Here is a 19663-nt window from a genome sequence, read left to right as displayed (position 1 = left end):
CACTTGACTTGGGCTTAACTAATTAATAAATTGCACTTTCCACTGGTAACTCAGCTCTCAACTTAAGTGAAATTATAAGTTTATAATAAGCCATTTAATAATTAATAATAATTTGGCCACTAAAAATATAATAACTCCCAAAATACTCATCATTTAAATATGCCGTCTGAAATAGGATTGATACCTATTATTTCTCCATGTGACAAAATGTACTTTCCAAAAATAGAAAGGGTCTATCTCGATCAACACCAACTTACCACAAATAGTAAGTACACAAAACTAAGCCCAAACGAAGTCCAATCTAGGGCCCTTTAGTTTACTGAAATGTGGAGAAGAAAAGACCCTCCCAAGCCAAGCCACTGCTATAGAAGACCCTCTATCCACAATAATTAGCCTATGAGGATCACAATAATAGGCCAATCCTTGAAACTCGAATGCTGGGAAAAATGGGGACATTACATAAAGGATATGCTCTAGGAAAGAATATAAAAAAACTTTTTCCTCCAAGCAAACACAAATCTAAATCAGTTTTGGAACTAGTCCACACTGATTTGTGTGGACTTATGCCAACACTTCCTCTAGGAGGATACTCATACTACATAATCTTTATTGATGATTTTTTCTAGAAAAACCTGGATTTACTTTCTAAAAGTTAAAGAATCATTGAAGTTCTATTGAAATTTAAAGAGTCCAAAGCAATTGTGAAAAATCAAACATCAAAAAGAATAAAAACTCTAAGATCAAACAATGGGGGTAATACACCTCTGAAAATTTCAAAGACTTTTGCACCTCTATTGGGATTAAGAGGGAGAATACTGTACCTTATAATCCCTAACAAAATGGGGTGGTAGAAAGAAAAAATAGAACCATTGTTGAAGTAGCAAAAGCCATGCTACATGATCAAAAAATACACTTCTCATTTTGGGCTAAGGCCATTAATACTGTTGTATATATTCAAAATAGATGCCCATACTCAATCCTAGAAAACATAACTCCTGAAGAAGCCTCTTCAAGAATTAAACTTGACCTAAGTCATCTCAGAATATTTGGTTGCCCCATTTACATTCACATACCTAAAGAAAAGAGAACTAAGTTAGAACCATCCGGGTAGAAAGGAATATTTGTTTAGTACAATGAAAACACCAAAGGGTATAGATTCTGTGTACTTGGGCAAAGATCAATTGAAATCGGCAAAGATGTCAAATTTGAAAAAAACGCTGCTTAAAACTATCCACTAGTACAAAAGATGAGCCCATCATAGAAATAGATAAAAATCTGCAAATTGGAGATTAGAGGGAGAACATATCAGAAGAGAATGAACTATTACCGGACACAGAAAATAGAGACCTCTCTAATATCAAGAAAAGACCATTATGGGCAAGGAAAATGATTGAAGAAAATAATGTTGAACTAGATGAAATCTCCAGAGAGAGCAAGAAAACTAGAAATAAATCTTGTTACACTGCACTAGTAACTGAGCTTACAAAATCTGAACCAACAACTGTTGACGAAGCCCTATCTTGTCAAGCATTGAAAAATGCTATGGTTGAAGAATATCAATCCATATTACAAAATGATGTTTGGGATATTGTACCTAGGCCAAAAGACAAATAGCTTGTTTCATCAAAGTGGTTATACAAAATCAAGTATGCTTCAGATGGTAGAATTGTAAAACATAAAGCAAGGTTTATTGCTCGAGGTTTCTCTCGAAAGGCAGGTATTGATTATTGTCATGTCCCCTTTCTAGCAACATAACTTTTACCGGGGATTTGCCTATCATTGACTCTCGTAGGCAAATAAGTTTGGAAAGAGAGTCATTCAGTTGACAAACGATTATATTCTTGCTCTCAGAAAGTTATCATCCAGTAAGTGGGGCCTACTTGTTTAATGTCGAATTGAGATTGTACTTTAACTTTATAAAGTTATTTATTTAATTTTATAAAGTTAATTAATAATTAAATACATTATAATGAGTTATTATAATAAGTTGTTCTGGAAGTTTCCAGCGACTTCTCAAAAAGTAAATAAATAGAGGGTAGGGGGCACCCATTTGAGCAAGCGATTGTGTGGATTCAATTTCTTTACCAGTTGGAGCAATTTGTAGTCATTGGTCTGCAAATTCTCAAATCATCCTTGAGAATGAAAACTCCCATTGATAGGCAATTTTGAGGGTGTGGAATATCATCCGAATTATTGCAACTTGGAAGTGATATTGCAGTCACTTCACTAGGGCAGTGGTTTGTGGCCTTAGGCCAATTTCTGATAAAACGTCACAGTGAAGACTGTTAGCAGCAAAGGATTTAGTTAGAGACAACGGCTGAAAATAAGGATGGGAGACCAAAGATAATCCTTCAAAACAACTCGTAACAGCAGAAGATACCTCGGGCGCAATCTTTGGGCGTCGATTTACCCTGAGATTGAGACGCAACCTAAAACAGGGACGGGTCGAGGGTGTTAAGGAATATTTGTGCAGACTGTTTTTTTTTCTAGCCGTTAGTTTTCGGAATTGGAGGCGGAGGACATACGACTGAACATACACGACTTAGGGTTGATGCCAAGCAGGTCCAAGTTCTATCCAGTTCGAGCCCTATTCTGAAGGTGATCATTCATATTAAACATTTCTTGCTGGAGTTTGTAATAGCGTCGATTTTTCCTTGGTAAAGGAAGCGCTTCATTTCTGAGGTCGATCTGAAAGGAGGCGGACTTAGTAACATCAGTTCGGGCATTGTTTGAGACTGCTGTATTGGTTGCCAACGAATCCGCAAACTTCAGGAGGGCTGGAGAAGAATCGAATAACCAGAATCATATTGCATGCGACCCAGCACAATTTTTATGCTCATACCAGGTGGACGCAGTTTGGATGGCATTTGAAAGAGGTTGCGAATTATTAAGAAATTGCGCCAGTCTAGAAAGTATTGAACTGCCCGCAAACTAACAGCATATGATTCGACGGTACCAGCTTAAGTCCCAAATTTGGAGAGCGGATTAAGGGAAAGAATCGATTACCATCAATCTCCCTTAATCAGCGAACAATGGAAGCAGTAATCCAGGTTCTTAATGTTGTTTGATTATTTATGTACCGACTTTGCCATTTTTTCGATTGGACTAATGTTGGATCAGAAAAGAACTTATCATTTTGTAATAGACCTGCCCATTAAATAAATGTTCCTGATTACTGTTGGAATCACCTGTATTTGTTACCGCTAGCTCGAATTGCACTCTTAACCACATCACAATTGCATGCCCAGTTTTGACAAATTTCATAGTACATTATCTTTACTTAGCATAGTTCAGACTACGAGATAGGTGTTTGTTTTTTTTTTATGGATTATCACTGGTTCTTTAGTAACATTTTTAGTTAGGAACATCACAATTATGAGGAAACATTTGTTCCAGTTGCTCGATACATTTTAGTAAGGATAATTATTGCAATTGCATCATCCAAAGGATGGAAGATACATCAAATGGATGTTAAGACTGCATTTTTGAATGGTGTCATTAATGAAGAAGTATATATTGAACGATCATAAGGTTTTGTTATAAAAGATAAGAACCTACACGTATGTAAACTAAAGAAAGCTCTTTACGGCCTCAAACAAGCCCCATGAGCTTGTTATGAAAGGATAGATAACTACCTCTCCAAACTAGGATACTCCAAAAATGAAGTTGATCCTAATATGTATTTCAAAATATCTAATGATGACATGTTAATACTTGTTTTATTTGTTGATGACTTGTTAATAACTTGTGAAGATCATTTAACTTGAAAGATGCAAACAAGATCTTGTAGCTGAATTTGAACTGAAGGATCTAGGCCTACTAACTACATTTTGGGTCTAGAAGTATGTAAAAAGAAAGACCATATTTTTCTAAATCAAGGGAAGTACACCCATGACATATTAACTAGATTTGGTATGATGCATTGCAAACCTCTAGCAACTCCAATTGAAACAAATCTACACAAGCTAAAAGAAGAAGCTATGAATTCAAAATCTATTGACCCCACTCTCTACAGACAAACTATTGGATCACTCATGTATTTAGTAAACACTAGGGTGATATCTGCTATGCCACCAATGTTTTAAGTCATTTCATGTGTGAACCAAAGAAGATTCATTTGGTGGCCGCTAAAACATAACTTGAGATATCTACATGGTACTATTGGTCTTGGTTTGAAGTATAAAACTGTTGAGATTAAACATAAAGGATATACTGATTCTAATTGGGCTGGTTGTTCCATAAATCGCAATAGTACTACAGGGTTCAATTTTGGATCAGCAATGATATCTTGGTTTAGTACAAAACAACCAACAGTTGCCTTGAGTTCCACCGAAGCTAAATATATGGCAGCCTCCATGGGAGCTTGCGAAGCAGTATGGTTGAGAAAGCTATTATTTGGACTTTTTGGAAAGCAACTAAGTGGCATCGTGATTCATTGTGATAACTAGAGCTGCATCAAAATTTTTGCTAATCTTGTTTTCCACAATCGATCAAAGCACATCCAGACTCCATACCATTACATAAGAGACATGGTTGATAGAAATGTCATCAAACTAATTTATATCAGCACTAATGAGCAAAATGCTGACATTTTCACCAATTATCTTTCAAAGTTGAAAATAGAGTACTTCAGACATAAACTTGGCATGGCAAATTTGTAAGTTAATATATTCATGAATAATTGAAAATTAGATTGTTTGCAAACTTGTGTTATGAAGGGTGATAATCTTTCATATGTGTGAGGTCACTATTGTAAGGTGAAAACCTTATTAATAGTTGATCTATCTTCGAACACCAAAATGTGTTTGAGCAAGTGTTATCATGGTTCTTTGGGCCAGATTTTGCCGGACACCTTGATAACCAACTCATCATGGTTCTTCCGGCCGGATTTTGCCGGACACCTTGATAACCAACTCATCATTGTTCTTCACGCTGGATTTTGCCGGACACCATGAAAATCAATTTGTTATGGTTCTTCGGGCCGCATCTTGCCGGACACCATAACTTAATAGACCACACTTAAGGTGGTGTTTTAATCTTTTATTATATCTGTTTCAATTCCCTCCTTGCTAAAGAGGGAGTGTTGAGAATGTTAGCCTCATAGTAAATTGAAGCAAACTCTATAAGTAAATATAAGATTTGATAATATACAATATTGATGATAAATCTAATTATGGAGGCCTGATTTTATATATATATATATATATATGTATATGTATATATGTATATGTATGTATAGATATACATATACATACATATATATATACATATACATGTATATGTATATATATATGTATGTATATGTATATGTATACATACATATATGTATGCATACATATACATACATATATGTATACATACATATATGTATGTATACATATACATACATATATGTATACATACATATACATATATATATATATATATATATATATATATATATATATATATATAAAATCATAAACTTATCAAATGCCAAAATGCCGATCATATGTATCGGCTGAAATCTGAATACTGATCAAACAACATTATGTATCGGTTTCAGTACTGATTACATCTTATAAGTATTGGTTATGTTTATCATCAATAATAACTTTGTGAATTGTTGCATATCATATCGGGCATACTCCAAAGTGAATCGATATGTATTGAGGCATGACCATGTAGGGTCATGCTCCTACATAACCATGTTTCAATATATATATATATATATTTGCTGCTTATTTACAACTACAGAGATATATCAATCACATGGCAATATAGATCTTAGTAAATTCAGAACTGCATATATACTTGAACCAAATTAAATTTGCCTCGGGTGAAGGAAGGTCTGCAGACATCAAACAAAGTTATCATCATCACACCAAAGGTATATATATAAAAGAAACAAGTAAACTCATAAGAATTGAGAAACATCGTTGAATATTGCTCAAGATCTTTACATTATTTTGAAAAATACAATTTAGTTAGTCTCCACCAATAATGATCAAATAAGTTAACAGTAATTGCATCTGGAGAATCCGACTTTGGTAGAAGGTCACTCTCTAAACGACGTCGCTATTTTCACACATCCATATGCATCTTAACTTGCATTCTTGGCCATACCTACAAAACCCCATCTTTGCCCACATGCAATCCACCCTTGAGAGTTCGATTTTGGCTCTTTTCACCCAAAAACATATGCTTTCTGGTTCATTTCCGGCCATCATATGTGTTTCAGAAGTATCTAATCTATACTTTGAACACTCATCCCTCATTTTGTTATTGTAACTAAAATCCCAAAATTTTCATGGGTTCAATCTCATTGGAAGATGTTTTCATCTTCATGTTACAACGCACTTTTCAAGATATGTTAGAACATCTTCAAAGAGTGAAGACATCTAGTAAAGGAGTGCTTCAAATCTAAAGAAGCACTAATTCATTTGGTCTCCATTTTCCCAATGGCATAACCTGAGTTCATGTGGGAATGTGCCAAACACTTTGTTTCAAAAAAGAAGAGTTAAAAAGGTGCTAATGGAAAGTTTTTCCCATTTTACATTTGGACACCATCTAGAAGGTTTTCAAAGTGTCAGGGACTCCAGAATGTACCAATCTACAAAGAAAATTGACGACAACTCGAACGAGAAAAAGTTTGATCACATCAAGTTTTCAAATGACAACTAGAAACTCATCAAAGAGGATGTAGGATGTAGTGGTAAAGAATACAGGAATCTCCGATCCTGCAAGCCTTGCCAAGTATAAGGCCCTTTAGAACAACCCCTAGGATTGTTTTGACTTTCTTCCGTTTTCTTCCTTATTTAGTTTTCATGTTTGTAGTTGGAGAGAATGAATTGTTTGGTGTCCGGATTTTGCCGGACACCATGAAAATCAATTTGTTATGATTCTTCGGGCCGCATCTTGCTGGACACCATAACTTAATATAAGGTGGTGTTTTAATCTTGTATTATATCTGTTTCAATTCCCTTCTTGCTAAAGAGGGAGTGTTGAGAATGTTAGCCTCATAGTAAATTGAAGCAAACTCTATAAGTAAATATAAGATTTGATAATATACATGATTGATGATAAATCTAATTATGGAGGCCTGATTATATATATATATATCATAAACTTATCAAATGCCAAAATGCCGATCATATGTATCAGTTGAAATCTGAATACCGATCAAACAACATTATGCATCGGTTTCAATACTGATTACATCTTATAAGTATCAGTTTTGTTTATCACCGATAATAACTTTGTGAATCGTTTCATATCATATCGGGCATACTCCAAAGTGAATCAATATGTATTGAGGCATGACCATGTAGGGTCATGCTCCTACATAACCATGTTTCAATATATATATATATTTGCTGCTTATTTACAACTACAGAGATATATCAATCACACGGCAATATAGATCTTAGTCAGTAAATTCAGAACTGCATATATACTTGAACCAAATTAAATCTGCCTTGGGTGAAGGAAGGTCTGCAGGCATCAAACAAAGTTATCATCATCACGCCAAAGGTATATATATATATAAGAAATAAGTAAACTCATAAGAATTCAGAAACATCGTTGAATATTGCTCAAGATCTTTACATTATTTTGAAAAATACAATTTAGTTAGTCTCCACCAATAATGATCAAATAAGTTAACAGTAATTGCATCTGGAGAATCCGACTTTGGTAGAAGGTCACTCTCTAAACAACGACGTCGCTATTTGCACACATCCATATGCATCCCAACTTCCGTTCTTGGCCATACCTACAAAACCCCATCTTTGTCCACATGCAATCCACCCTTGAGAATCCAATTTTGGCTCTTTTCACCCAAATACATATGCTTTCTGGTTCATTTCCGGCCATCATATGTGTTTCATAAGTATCTAATCTGTACTTTGAACACTCATCCCTCATTTCATTATTGTAACTCAAATCCCAAAATTTTCATGGACCCAATCTCATTGGAAGATGTTTTCATCTTCATGTTACAATGCACTTTTCAAGATATGTTAGAACATCTTCAAAGAGTGAAGACATCCAGTAAAGAAGGAGTGCTTCGAATCTAAAGAAGCACTAATTCATTTGGTCTCCATTTTCCCAATGGCATAACCTGAGTTTGTGTGGGAATGTGCCGAACACTTTGTTTCAAAAAAGAAGAGTTAAAAAGGTGCTAATGGAAAGTTTTTCCCATTTTACATTTGGGCACCATCGAGAAGGTTTTCAAAGTGTTAAAGACTCCAAAATGTGCCAATCTACAAAGAAAATTGACAACAACTCAAACGAGAAAAAGTTTGATCACATCAAGTTTTCAAATGACAACTAGAAACTCATCAAAGAGGATGTAGTGGTAAAGAATACAGGAATCTCCGATTCTGCAAGCCTTGCCAAGTATAAGGCCCTTTAGAACAACCCCTAGGATTGTTTCGACTTTCTTCCGTTTTCTTCCTTATTTAGTTTTCATGTCTGTAGTTGGAGAGAATGAATTGTTTGAAATATGCAATTACATGTAATTTGATTGTATATCCTTATGACATGTAATCCAATAATTCCTCACCTAGTATAGACTGGGTCAAAGTTGGTTGAGTTGCTCCTATTTTTTCCTCCACTTTTTTCTCAAACTCCTTTGCCTATAAAGGAGTGCCCTCTCATTGTAAAAATCATCTTTTGTTGTATGCAAGAAAGCTCTGCCAAACTTGTGCAAGCATAACTTTGATTGTGTAGTACAAATTTGGGAGAAAAGTGAATAAAAGAAGCAATTGGATTCGAAGCTTTGACTGGAAGCAATTGCGATAGAGCAAATTAGAACTTTGACTGTAGTTTGTGCCTATTGTCATTGGTATATGTTATTATTGTGCGTTCAATAATAGAGCATAGTTTGACTGGGTGCGGTTGTGGTAATACATAGACTAGAAACATTGACTATAGCTTGTGTTACTATTTCAAATTCATGAAAAATAGCTAGCATTTCCCTACTTCTGGAAGTCTTTGCACCCCAATGGTAGAGGTTTTTCTTATAGAATAGATTAAAACTAAAAATAAGTTATAGAATATAGATCATCTACTTTAGGAACTCTTTGTGCCCCAATGGTATTGATTTTTCTTATAAATTAGACAAACACGACTTAGAGCCAAATTGGTATGCTTTCAATTAGCCTTTGAGTTGGTGTTGGCTTATCAGTATCACCATTTCCAGCTACTAGATAGAAGTGTAGTTAGAGATTTCATTTTTCACATTTCTCGCTCCACAGGTAAGTGAATTCTTTCGTGAAAGTTAAAAGGAAAGAATATTGGTAACACCCCTTATGAATCTCTTAACTTCTTGCTTATCTTGAGTTGATCCAAGGAACGGTGACAAGGGTGAGCCTTCCCTTTAAGGTAAGAGACACTTTGTCTGATACGCTGTGGCTGGTCATCCTATTTTGCAACTAGATTTTCACAAAATTGTCATTTGCAAAATATCCACCCAAGAATCCCCACAATTGTATCACAATTAGTGCAACGATTCTGAGATCATCATTGGAAATGAGAGGGGTGAAGCCGTTCCACAAATCTGTCTGTAATTCGACTTCATCTCCATTATTTACTTCTCATGTGATGTTAGAAGTGACAATATTCCTTGAATACACAATGAAATTCCACATTGAGATCCAGGGAGTGGATTAGTGACAATAAGAATCCTGAAATTGCTTGTAGAATCTAGATACCTATCTTGCATAATCTATACACACGTGGACAAAGGATTTGAATACATTTTCCATACTAGTTTTGCTCCAAAAGCTGTTTTTCTATATTGGAGCTCATGTAAGCCCACACCACTAGGCATTTTATCATTGGACATCTCTTTCAATGAGACGAGTTATTTTCTTTGTGTCTGTCGTATTCTCTCACCATATAAAATTTCTTACATTTTTCTCTATTTGCTTTCTGATGCACAATGATTATTTTAAAACTGCAAGGAAGTAGTTTGGAATGGCTACCAAGCATGTTTTCACATGTAGTATCCATCTAGACAAAGAAAGCTATCTTGCTTTCCTTGAACTTGTCCTGGATTTTAACCTGTCTATAATGTTGTTCCAGTACTATAATCTATAGCACCTATAAAGAAGGTGATGCCCAAATAAGTGCTAGGAAGCTGTGCTTCATTGAACCTCAGAAACCAGATGATCCTTGTTTTGATTCCATTATTGGTGTTAAATACAAAAGCTGATGATTTTTACGGATTAATTATTTGCGCTCAAGCTAGTTGATACATATCAAGATAAGATAAGATAAGATGAATTTATTAATGTCCAACGAAAGACCATCAAAGGGTCTATGGGATTGAAAGCGTACAATAAAGAAACAACAGGTTACAGGAACACCAAATGGTTTCTGGAAAAGATAAAACAGGAAATAAAAGAAACAAAGGGGCCAACAAGAAGGCAAGGACTAAAGGTCCTTTTGTGGCCGAAAGAAGTCCAACACCAAAGGATAAGGCTCGGGGTGGATACGAGCCTTGGACTGCTACTAAGAGTTATTGGAGGGGCGAGGTTGTGAGAAAGTCCACTGCGAGACCTCACGGATCTAGAGTGACTGGTGGTGGTGGTACAAAATGGCCGCTTCACTCCCCGCGCCGGAGAGGAGGAAGAGAAGAAAGTAGCGATCAACAAAATCGGGGCCGCTCTTTGGGGAAATAAGAGTTGCAGAGTGTGCTTACAGAATTGCATAGTCTCCCTGAGGTACAATGCAAGACACTTTTGATCTATATAGGTGGTGGTACAAAGCAACCGCTTCACCCCCCGCATCGGAGGGGAGGGAGAGAAGAAAGTAGCGATCAACAGAATTAGGGCCGCTCTCTGGGGAAATAAGAATTGCAGAGTGTGCTCACAGAATCGCATAGTCTCCTAGAGATACAACGCAAGACACCTCTGATCTATAGAGCTAAAGAAAGTCATGAGAGATCTGCCCTCTTTGAGTAAACAGTAAAATCTTCTGATCTCGTAGTATGCAGGGCCATGGAAAATGAAATGTGTGTCAGTCTCTGTGATATCAAGGGTACACAAATGAAAAACCCAATCCTCTATCAATTTAATGGTCGGTCTGGATCTGAAGCCGGTGGGAGCCCACTCTAAAAGATCCTATAGAGATGTGTAAGGCATGGCCTCAACGACGGGACAGGTAGCTAGGGCATATGATAATACCGTCCTGAATATCCATGAAGTGCTCAACATAGAAGGCCATTTTTGGTTTAACTCCCTACTAGGGTTATTCCAAGTCGTGGTGATGCACTATCTATAAATGTGAAGCCTGACATGCCCGTTCAACTCTTGTTGTGAGGGGAGGAGGTGAACGACAACATTGAGTGAGAATTGAAAGGGTGGGAAGTGGTTAATATCAATCCTGATAGAGCTCAACAAGGAAGTAGCTTACGCATACTAGCAACGGGTTTTGGAGGTAGTATTGGAGTCAGCAAGTGCGAAGAGGAACAAAAAGCCAAGTATGAGTATCTGTGCTGGTTGTTTGCGGATCCCCAAAGCCATGAAGACGGTGAAGAAACCAAACCATGTCAAAAATGGCGCTTAGCCTGAAGGGATGAGCCTTGAACTCAACCAAAATAATGTTATGTGGGGTGAGTCAATGACATTTGATAAGTCGATGGAGCAACAAAGTCTGGATGTGCTCAATAAAATCCCAATCAAAGTCGAAAAGAGACAACTCCCAAACCAAGGAACCATACAGAACCATCGGCTTGATCAAGGAGTCGAGGAGGGACAACTTGGACACAGTGTCTAGGAAGTGGTGTCTGAAGCACCGTCTCTCGAGCATAGCAAGGGAGCCCATCCCCTTGCTAACTCTAGGCTGGATGATAGGTCTCAAATTGAAGTGAGGTCCAAAGAACTTGACCTCGAGGTATACATAAGAGGAGGCAACCTCAATCTCTCGCCCTGGAAGTAGAAGTGCTGATGTGAGGTCTTCAAACAGTTGAAGACCATAGCTCGAGTCTTTCCCAGGTTCATAGTGAGCTTCCAAAGGTCGCAAAAGCAAGCCAAGCCATCCAAATGTCTTTGAAGAATCTCTGAAGAGGAGGCCAAGAAGGCCACATCATCTGCAAATAGGAGAATGGAAATCAAGATCTGATGTAATTAATAACCATAATCAAGGAGCGAAGTGTCTTTGAGACAGGCCTCAAGCTCATCAATATAAATGCCAAACAAGGTGGGGGAAAGAGGGCAGCCCTGCTTCTCCCCAATAGTGCTTTGGATAAGAGCAAAGAAACCCTTGGGAGTCCTGAATCTACTTGTCACACTCTCGTACAATCTTATAATAGTCATTAACAGGATCTCATAAATCTTGATATCTCTAAGTCTCTGAAAAGGGCCACCTAAGGGATGATATCAAAAACGTTTCAAAAGTCTAGGAAACAACAATAGACTTTCACCGAGTAGTGACGAGCCTCCTCAATGATAGCTCACAATGTCAAAATATGGTCCATGGTTTGGCAATTGGCCTAAAAACCAGCTTGGCCCTTGGTCCTCCTATCAAGCTCTCCAAAGAGAATAGTGTTCAATGCTGTGGCATAGAGTTTGGCCAAGGTGTGCCCAATCATGATAGTTTGTAGTTGCTGTGGTCCGAAGCCAATTTGGTCTTGTGAATCAAATAGAGCCTGATCATGATGGTTCTATAGTTGCCATAGTCCAAAGCCAACTCGGTTTTGTGAATCAAATGGATCATGTGCATCGACCAAGAATCAGGCAAGCCAGTGCAAACTTCTCTATTAAAGATCATGGGAAGAAAGTTCACCATAATAGGGACGCTGAGCTTGAGTAGCTAAGCTTGAAAACCCTCCTCATTTGCCGCTGTACTGCAGCTCAAGAATCTGATGGCCTCCAACACTGGAAGGGGTGCAGAGTTGGCAGCGGCGAGGCAAGGTGATGTGGTGAGGGGGTTGGCCAAGGTTGTCGTAAAGAGTGGGGGTATAGGCAGAATGGGAGTGGAGGTCAAAGGTAGAGGGTGAGGAGGCAATGAGGGAACAAAGTGCATAATACGAGCTTGGGGTTGAGGGAAAGCGTGCCACACATGGAGTGGCATTGGGTGGCAATGAATGATTGTTTCTTGGAGCATAGAAAACAATTGTAGGAGTAGCACATGTCAATGAAGTCAGTGGAGTGAGTCATGAAAGATGAGTGCAAGCAGCGGTGGAAGGACTTACAGCCATCATCGAACCATTGGTTCATAAGGTAGGTGTTGGGGTGTAAGGAAAGACCATGGAGGCGACGAGGGATGGAAAGGAGAGCTGACTCCCATATCATAGTCGCTAACAACTCAAACATAGCAGGCACGTGGTTGGACTTGGGGAAACAATCAAGGGGAAGGAGCTGTTTGAGATGGAAGACAAAGAGGCTACCATCACTTTCGAGGAAGTGGAAGCGGGTAGGGGTAGGGGTATGGGCAGCCAACGGTGAGGGGTGGGAAAGGGGAGGTAGAGGGCGGGGGAGAAGGGAAGTGCAAGACTGAGGAGACCATGATCGCCCAAGGTAAGGCGGGAGAGGGTGAAGCGGCGGATGAAAGGAATGAAGGAAACAGAGGTGAGGGCGTAGTCCACAACACTCACATTGCCATAGTGGGGCCAACAAGCGAACAATTAGAACCATGGAAACAAGAGAGGCCGTTCAAAATCACCAGGTCAGAAGACTCGCAAAGTTGGAGGAGGTGGTGACCATAAATTGAAAGTAGACCACAACTGTCATCAAAGGTGTGCTGAAGCCCCGAACTAGCAAGATTCATCTCAGAAGTTCAAGTCTAGTTCGAGTCACAGTCGTGCATGGGAGTTTGCAAATCTTTGGTCTATGCATTAAAATCTCCTAGAATAATGGTATCACTAGTGGCCGTGAACTTGGAGATGCACTTGTACAAATCTATGAAAGGGTCCCTATCCTCGATACTGTGTATGGCATATGGGGAAGAGGTCGACGAGAAGTAACAAACTGGAATCAAGACATCTCTTTAATGATGGCAAGTAGGATTGATATAGATCCACAAGAATTTGGCATAGACATCCGAATGGACCATCGAAGTAGCACTGAAGAGGCCATCTTTAATTAGACACCCAACCCCACCAAAACCCCAAACATTGCCAAAGCATGAACCTCTTCTCTACAAATAGATAACCACTGGTACCCAGCATATTCTAGAAGAGGATGCACAGACTCTCATGTGTCTCAGTAACGATCAGGATATCTGTCGAACCAATGACATTATGAAGATCAGGTAGGGACCACAATGATCTGTTACCATTCCAATAATTGACAAGTAGAGAGCCAGTGGAGGGCTCACTATTGCCCAATTGCTGGCAAAACTACATTTGGGAACCAATCTCGGTTCCTAGCCATTGGAGGGGAGCCTTGAATCACCACCTCGAGGTTTTGAATAACAACACACTTCCCACTATGTCGTGCCTCAACAAAGTGATCCTAATCCTGCTTCAGCTCTAGCACCTGTGATCTCGTAAGATCCTCGTCAAGGAAAACGTTAGTAGAAAGAGGGAATAGTTTCCTCTTCGCCCTACGAGCTTGGAGCTATCTGAGCCAAGCCAACACTTGTCCAACATAATATCGGAGATGCCTAATAGGTCCTTGAGAAAGGAGTGACTAGTTGAAGTGGGGTCCATGGTGGATGTAGGGAACCCCTGAACCTACAAGTTAAGTTCTCGAGCATGTCTAACCCCCTCATCGATGATCTTACCATGGACCATTTTTTCTGCGTTGGCAAGAGCCACCCCTTGTTATATAAGGAAGCCCATGTTTCGACTTGTTGCTCTGTGTTAGACAAAAGGGAGGAGCGCATAGCAACCATTTCAGATTGTTCGTCATGCATGGTGTCTAGTTTACTCAGTTGCTCGAGATGGAGCCTAATTGGTCTTGATGTTGGTTGTCTCAGCGGAGGTGGTTGAAAAATTGTTCATAATCGTGGTGTTGGAGTCAGAGAGTTGCTTGAGTGACTAGATTGTCTCGGAGAGGGTAGAAACAGTGTCCTTGAAGTGATGGTTGTCAACTTCCATTTTGGTAATGCAATCACAGAGCCTCTGGTAGGTAAGTGAGGGAGGTTGTGACAGAGAAGAATCATTTGTAGCAGCTAGGAGAGCCAATTGGCAATAAATCCCAATAAATTCCAATCAATTTTTCCTTTTTTGTAAAATACCCCCTTAGCAAAAACAACACTATAAACGCATAGGAATAGGTTAGAGGTACATGTGCACCCATAACCCATGCTGCACAGGAAGACCAACCAACCGAAAGAGAATAGGTACATGCCATACATCACAAATGCAAGTACACACAAGAAGGTTAGGCAAGGAACAACAGAAATGAGGAACTCTAGCTCTAGCCAAAATTAGGTGCGCTTAGAAAAACCAACGAAAGCAACGTGGGAGGAGATGCAGATACGATCAACACCAACTCCGTAGGTGCGATCAGAATAACCACTCCAAGCAGCGTGGGAGGAAACCACATAGAACAAGGGGTCAATGTGAGCAACTGTGGGGAAGCAAATGCCATTGATAGCCATCAAATGTCGTTGAGAAACGGGCACTGCAAGAAAGAAAGACTACTCTGAGAGACATTGTTAGAATCACCAACAGAGTAGAGACACTATTAGAACCACCAACGACAACACATGACAGGGAAAAACTATTCGAGTCACCAATGAACAGACAAAACACACAGACAAAGCACTACGAAGGGAGTGGGAAACCCAGGCGCAAGCCAAGGAAGCAACCATTGGAATCAAGAAGAACAACGACCGAGGCTCGTGATGATCCCGAAAGGCAAGTAGGATCGATCATTGGATCAACCTGCATAGGTTACATGTGAGCAGAGCAGAGCAGAGCGTGGGAGCATCATCGCGTCGGGAGCATCACCGTGCATTACGAAAACAAAGACCATAAGGTAGTTTACAAATCATTAACAGTGTATGGTTACAAGTAAGCCCTATTTCTATTTTTTCCTTTGTAATTATTCATATCATATCCTATAAGCTCACCTCTTCTGTTTGAGGTTTTGTTCAGTTATTTAAGATCAATGCTTCTAATGTTCTTGAAATCTCATTTTCCCCACATATTTATGGTTGGGAACTTTGTGCCTTTGATTTTGTGGATGGATTTCAAGAAGAGAAATACAATATATAAGTCTCACAGAATGGGGTTCTGCAAGGTATGTCAATATAATAAGTATCTACATCACAATATGACAATTCTTGCAAATAATCATTTTGCTGAAACATCTGATTTGCATTGGAGGAATGTACTTCAGCTTGCTCTATTATGAATGAAGTGATTTATAGGATTAAGTTTATTTGCAATGACCATATAAATAAATTCAACTCTATTGTTGTGTTACATCAATTTGAAATGACATTCTAGATTGGTATTGAAAATGGAAACTAATAATGTTTTTTATTTAGAACTTTAGTTCACTATCAATGTTGTATTGTTTAGTTGTTCTAACATCCAAAATGCTCTTACAAATTCAAATTTGTGACTTGAATGAACTCAAGAGAACAATCTCCTAATGAGATGTCTAGTGTCAACAATTAAATTTTCAATCAATGAATTTCTTCTTGATCTCAAATTTTGATGTAATAATGCAGATGATGCTGTTTTTGGTTACCATTAAATTGTTAACTCCAATTAGTTATTTGTGAGCCATTCATTTTTCATCTTGGTCAATTCTTCTAATGAATTGGTATTTTACTTCCATAGTAATTGGTTTGCATAGATGTTATATGTTTATCACGGATTTTGAAGTTTACTTACATCTTCATGCTGTAGATTCTGAAGCTAATGGTAGACAATCATGCAGGTATATTAAAGGTCTCATGGAAGGAGCTGGTCTTATTGTTCGTGAGGATGCTGTTGGAAATATATTCGGCCGGTGGTGAGTGTGCCAATGTAATGTTAGTTCTTATTGTGTAGTGTCAGTATGTGGTTTACATCTTTGATGGTAATTAATACTTGAATGCTACCAAATGATTGGAATTTTACAATTGTAGACTTAATGATGATTCATATACTATTCTAAAAACTAACACCTATTTTGAAGATTATCTAAAATGCAATATAAGTGAAAATTAGTTTTAGGACAATTTCTCATAAGCAGAGGGGAATATTTGCATCGGTAGCTTTAGTGATCAATTTGGTTATATCTTGTGAGTGTCTCTACACGACTTACCTTTATCCAATTCATAGCACATACTAAGATTATGTTGTTGGTAACTAAGACTTGCAAAAATTCAACAAGACTTCATATGGAACTTTACTCAAGCAAACACTTCACAACTAATGTAATAAGAAAAATATATTTCTTACATATTACTATCAAGAGTACATTAGGTTTGATTTATAAGATAAGATAAATTTATTGATGTCCAAGAAAAGACCACCCAAGGGTTGATGGGACTGAAAAGCGTACAAGAAGAAAGACAACCAGATTCAAGAGCACCAAACGGTGCCAGGAAAAGAGCAAACAAAAAATTAAAGAAGCAAGGAGCCACAACACAATGAGGTAGGGATTAGGGGTTCTTCCTTGGCTGAAAGAAGTCAAGCATCGAAGGGTATGGATTAGGGCAAGCAAGGACCCCAAGCTGCTGCCGAGAACTGCTGGAGGGTGTCATTGACAAATATAACCACTACGAGGCTTCACAGATCTGGAGTGACTGGTGGTGATGGTGTAGGATGACCATTTTGTCCCACAACCAGGAGACAAGGGAGAGAAGAAAGCGGTGATGAGCTGAACTAGGGCCTCTCTCTAGCGGAATAGGAGCTGAAAACTGTGGTCGCAGAACTGCATAGTCTCTTTGAGATATAGTGCAAGGCAGCTCTGGTCCGTGTAGTTGAAAAAGGTTGCGAGGGAACTGCACTCTCTAAATAAGCAATAGAATCTCCCATAAATCTCGTAGTAAACAAAATGAAATAGATGTCTGCCTCCGCCGTAACCATGGTACACAAATGACAAGTCCCGTCCTCTCTAACAATGTGATGGTCAGTTTGGATCTGAAGTTGGTGGGAACCAACTTTGAAGGACCCAAGGGAGATGCGTAAGGCATGACACCAATGCTGAGACAAGTAGCTAGGGTGCACAATAATACTGTTTTGAATATCAATGAAGTGCTCAGTATAAAAGGCCATCTTCGGACATAACCCCCAGCCAGGTTACACCATGTCATGGTGATGTACTGTCTATAGATGTCAAGTCTGACAAGCCCGTTGAACTCCTATTGTGAGGGGAGGAGGTGAGCGAGAGCATCAGTGAGAATTGAAAGGAAGGGAGGTGGTCAATATCAATCTTGATCGAGCCAAGTAAGGAAGAAGCCTATGCATACCAACAATAGGCATGGGAGGTTGGATCGGACTTAGCAATTGTGACTGAGGAACAATAAGCCAAGTATCTATGTTGGTCGCCCATAGAGTCGGCAAAGCCACGAAGATGGTGAAGAAAGTCAGATAAAAAATAGTGGCCAGCCTGAAGGGATGGACCCCAAACTCAATTAGAATAATGCTATGAGGGGTGAGCTGATGACATCTGATTATACGTCAGAGCAGCAAAGCCTTGACGTGCTCGATGGAGGTCCAATCCAAGTCAAGAAGAGAGGGTCCCCAAACCACCGAACCATAAAGAATACTCGGTTTGACTAAAGAGTCCAGGAGGGACAACTTGGATGAAGTGTCCTGGGATTGATGCTTAAAACATTGTCTCTTGAGCATAACAAGGGAGCCCATCCTATTAGTACCCTAGATTGTATGACAGGTCTTAAACTGAAGTGAGGTCTAGAGAACTTGACCCCAAGGTACACATAGGAAGTGGTAATCTCATCTCCTGACCCTGGAAATAGAAGTGCAAGTGTGAAGTCTTCTAATAGTTGAAAACCGTAAACCGAGTCTTGCTCAAGTTCATGGAAAGCTGCCGAAGGTCACAAAATGAAGCCAAGCCAACAAGAAGCCACTAGAGACCCTCAGGGGAGGAGGCCGGAAGGATCACATCATCGGCAGATAGGAGAATGGAGATCAGGACCATGAGTAGCAACTGTCAATAGGGAGTGAGGAGTCCCTGAGGAAGGACTCAAGCTCATCAATATAGATGCCAAGCAAGGTGGGGCAAAGAGGGCAAGCCTATTTCACCCCAATAGTACTCTGAATGGGAGGCGTGAAATGCTTTGACGTCATAAATCTACCAGTCACACTCATATAGTCTCATAATAGCTATCAATAAAGTCTTTGACATGCCGATGTTTCTTAGTCTTTGAAAAGAAAGAGGACCACGCGTGGGATGGTATCAAAGGCCTTACAAAAGTCCACGAAACAACAATAGACTTTCGCAGAGTGGTGAAGAGCCTCCTCAATGATGGCCTATAGAGCCAAGATGTGGTCCATGGTCAAGTAATCCACTCGAAAGCCAGCCTGGCCTCTAGCTCTGCAAGCTCTCCTATCAAGCTCACTATAAAGATTAATGGTCAATGCTGTAGCATAGAGCTTGGCAAAAGCGTGCCCAATCATGATGGTTCTGTAGTTGCTTGAGTTTGAAGCCAAGCTTGTCTTGTGAATCGGATATATGATGTGTCTCGACCATGAAATTGGAAAACTAGTGCAGTCCGCTCTATTGAACAGCACAGGAAGAAAGGAAAGTGAGATAGTGATACCAAG

The 19663-nt window shown here is 39.1% G+C and overlaps 1 protein-coding gene across 2 annotated transcripts in view; it reads left to right on the top strand.

Moving 5' to 3' along the window:
* UAH (ureidoglycolate amidohydrolase) overlaps window positions 1–19663 on the top strand; it is a 327116-nt gene that overhangs the window by 69731 nt on the left and 237722 nt on the right. For both annotated transcript variants that reach the window (XM_089788436.1, XM_089788437.1), the window contains exon 3: window positions 16827–16901. In XM_089788436.1, the coding sequence (XP_089644562.1) occupies window positions 16827–16901 (75 nt within the window). The remainder of the gene's footprint in view (window positions 1–16826; window positions 16902–19663) is intronic.

The sequence above is a fragment of the Cupressus sempervirens genome, chromosome 6, assembly GCF_028749045.1.
Source record: "Cupressus sempervirens isolate cs-2001-9-10 chromosome 6, ASM2874904v1, whole genome shotgun sequence".
Taxonomy (NCBI): Eukaryota; Viridiplantae; Streptophyta; class Pinopsida; order Cupressales; family Cupressaceae; genus Cupressus; species Cupressus sempervirens.
The sequence above is the reverse complement of the archived record's forward strand: the minus strand, read 5'-3'. Positions and strand labels throughout refer to the sequence as shown.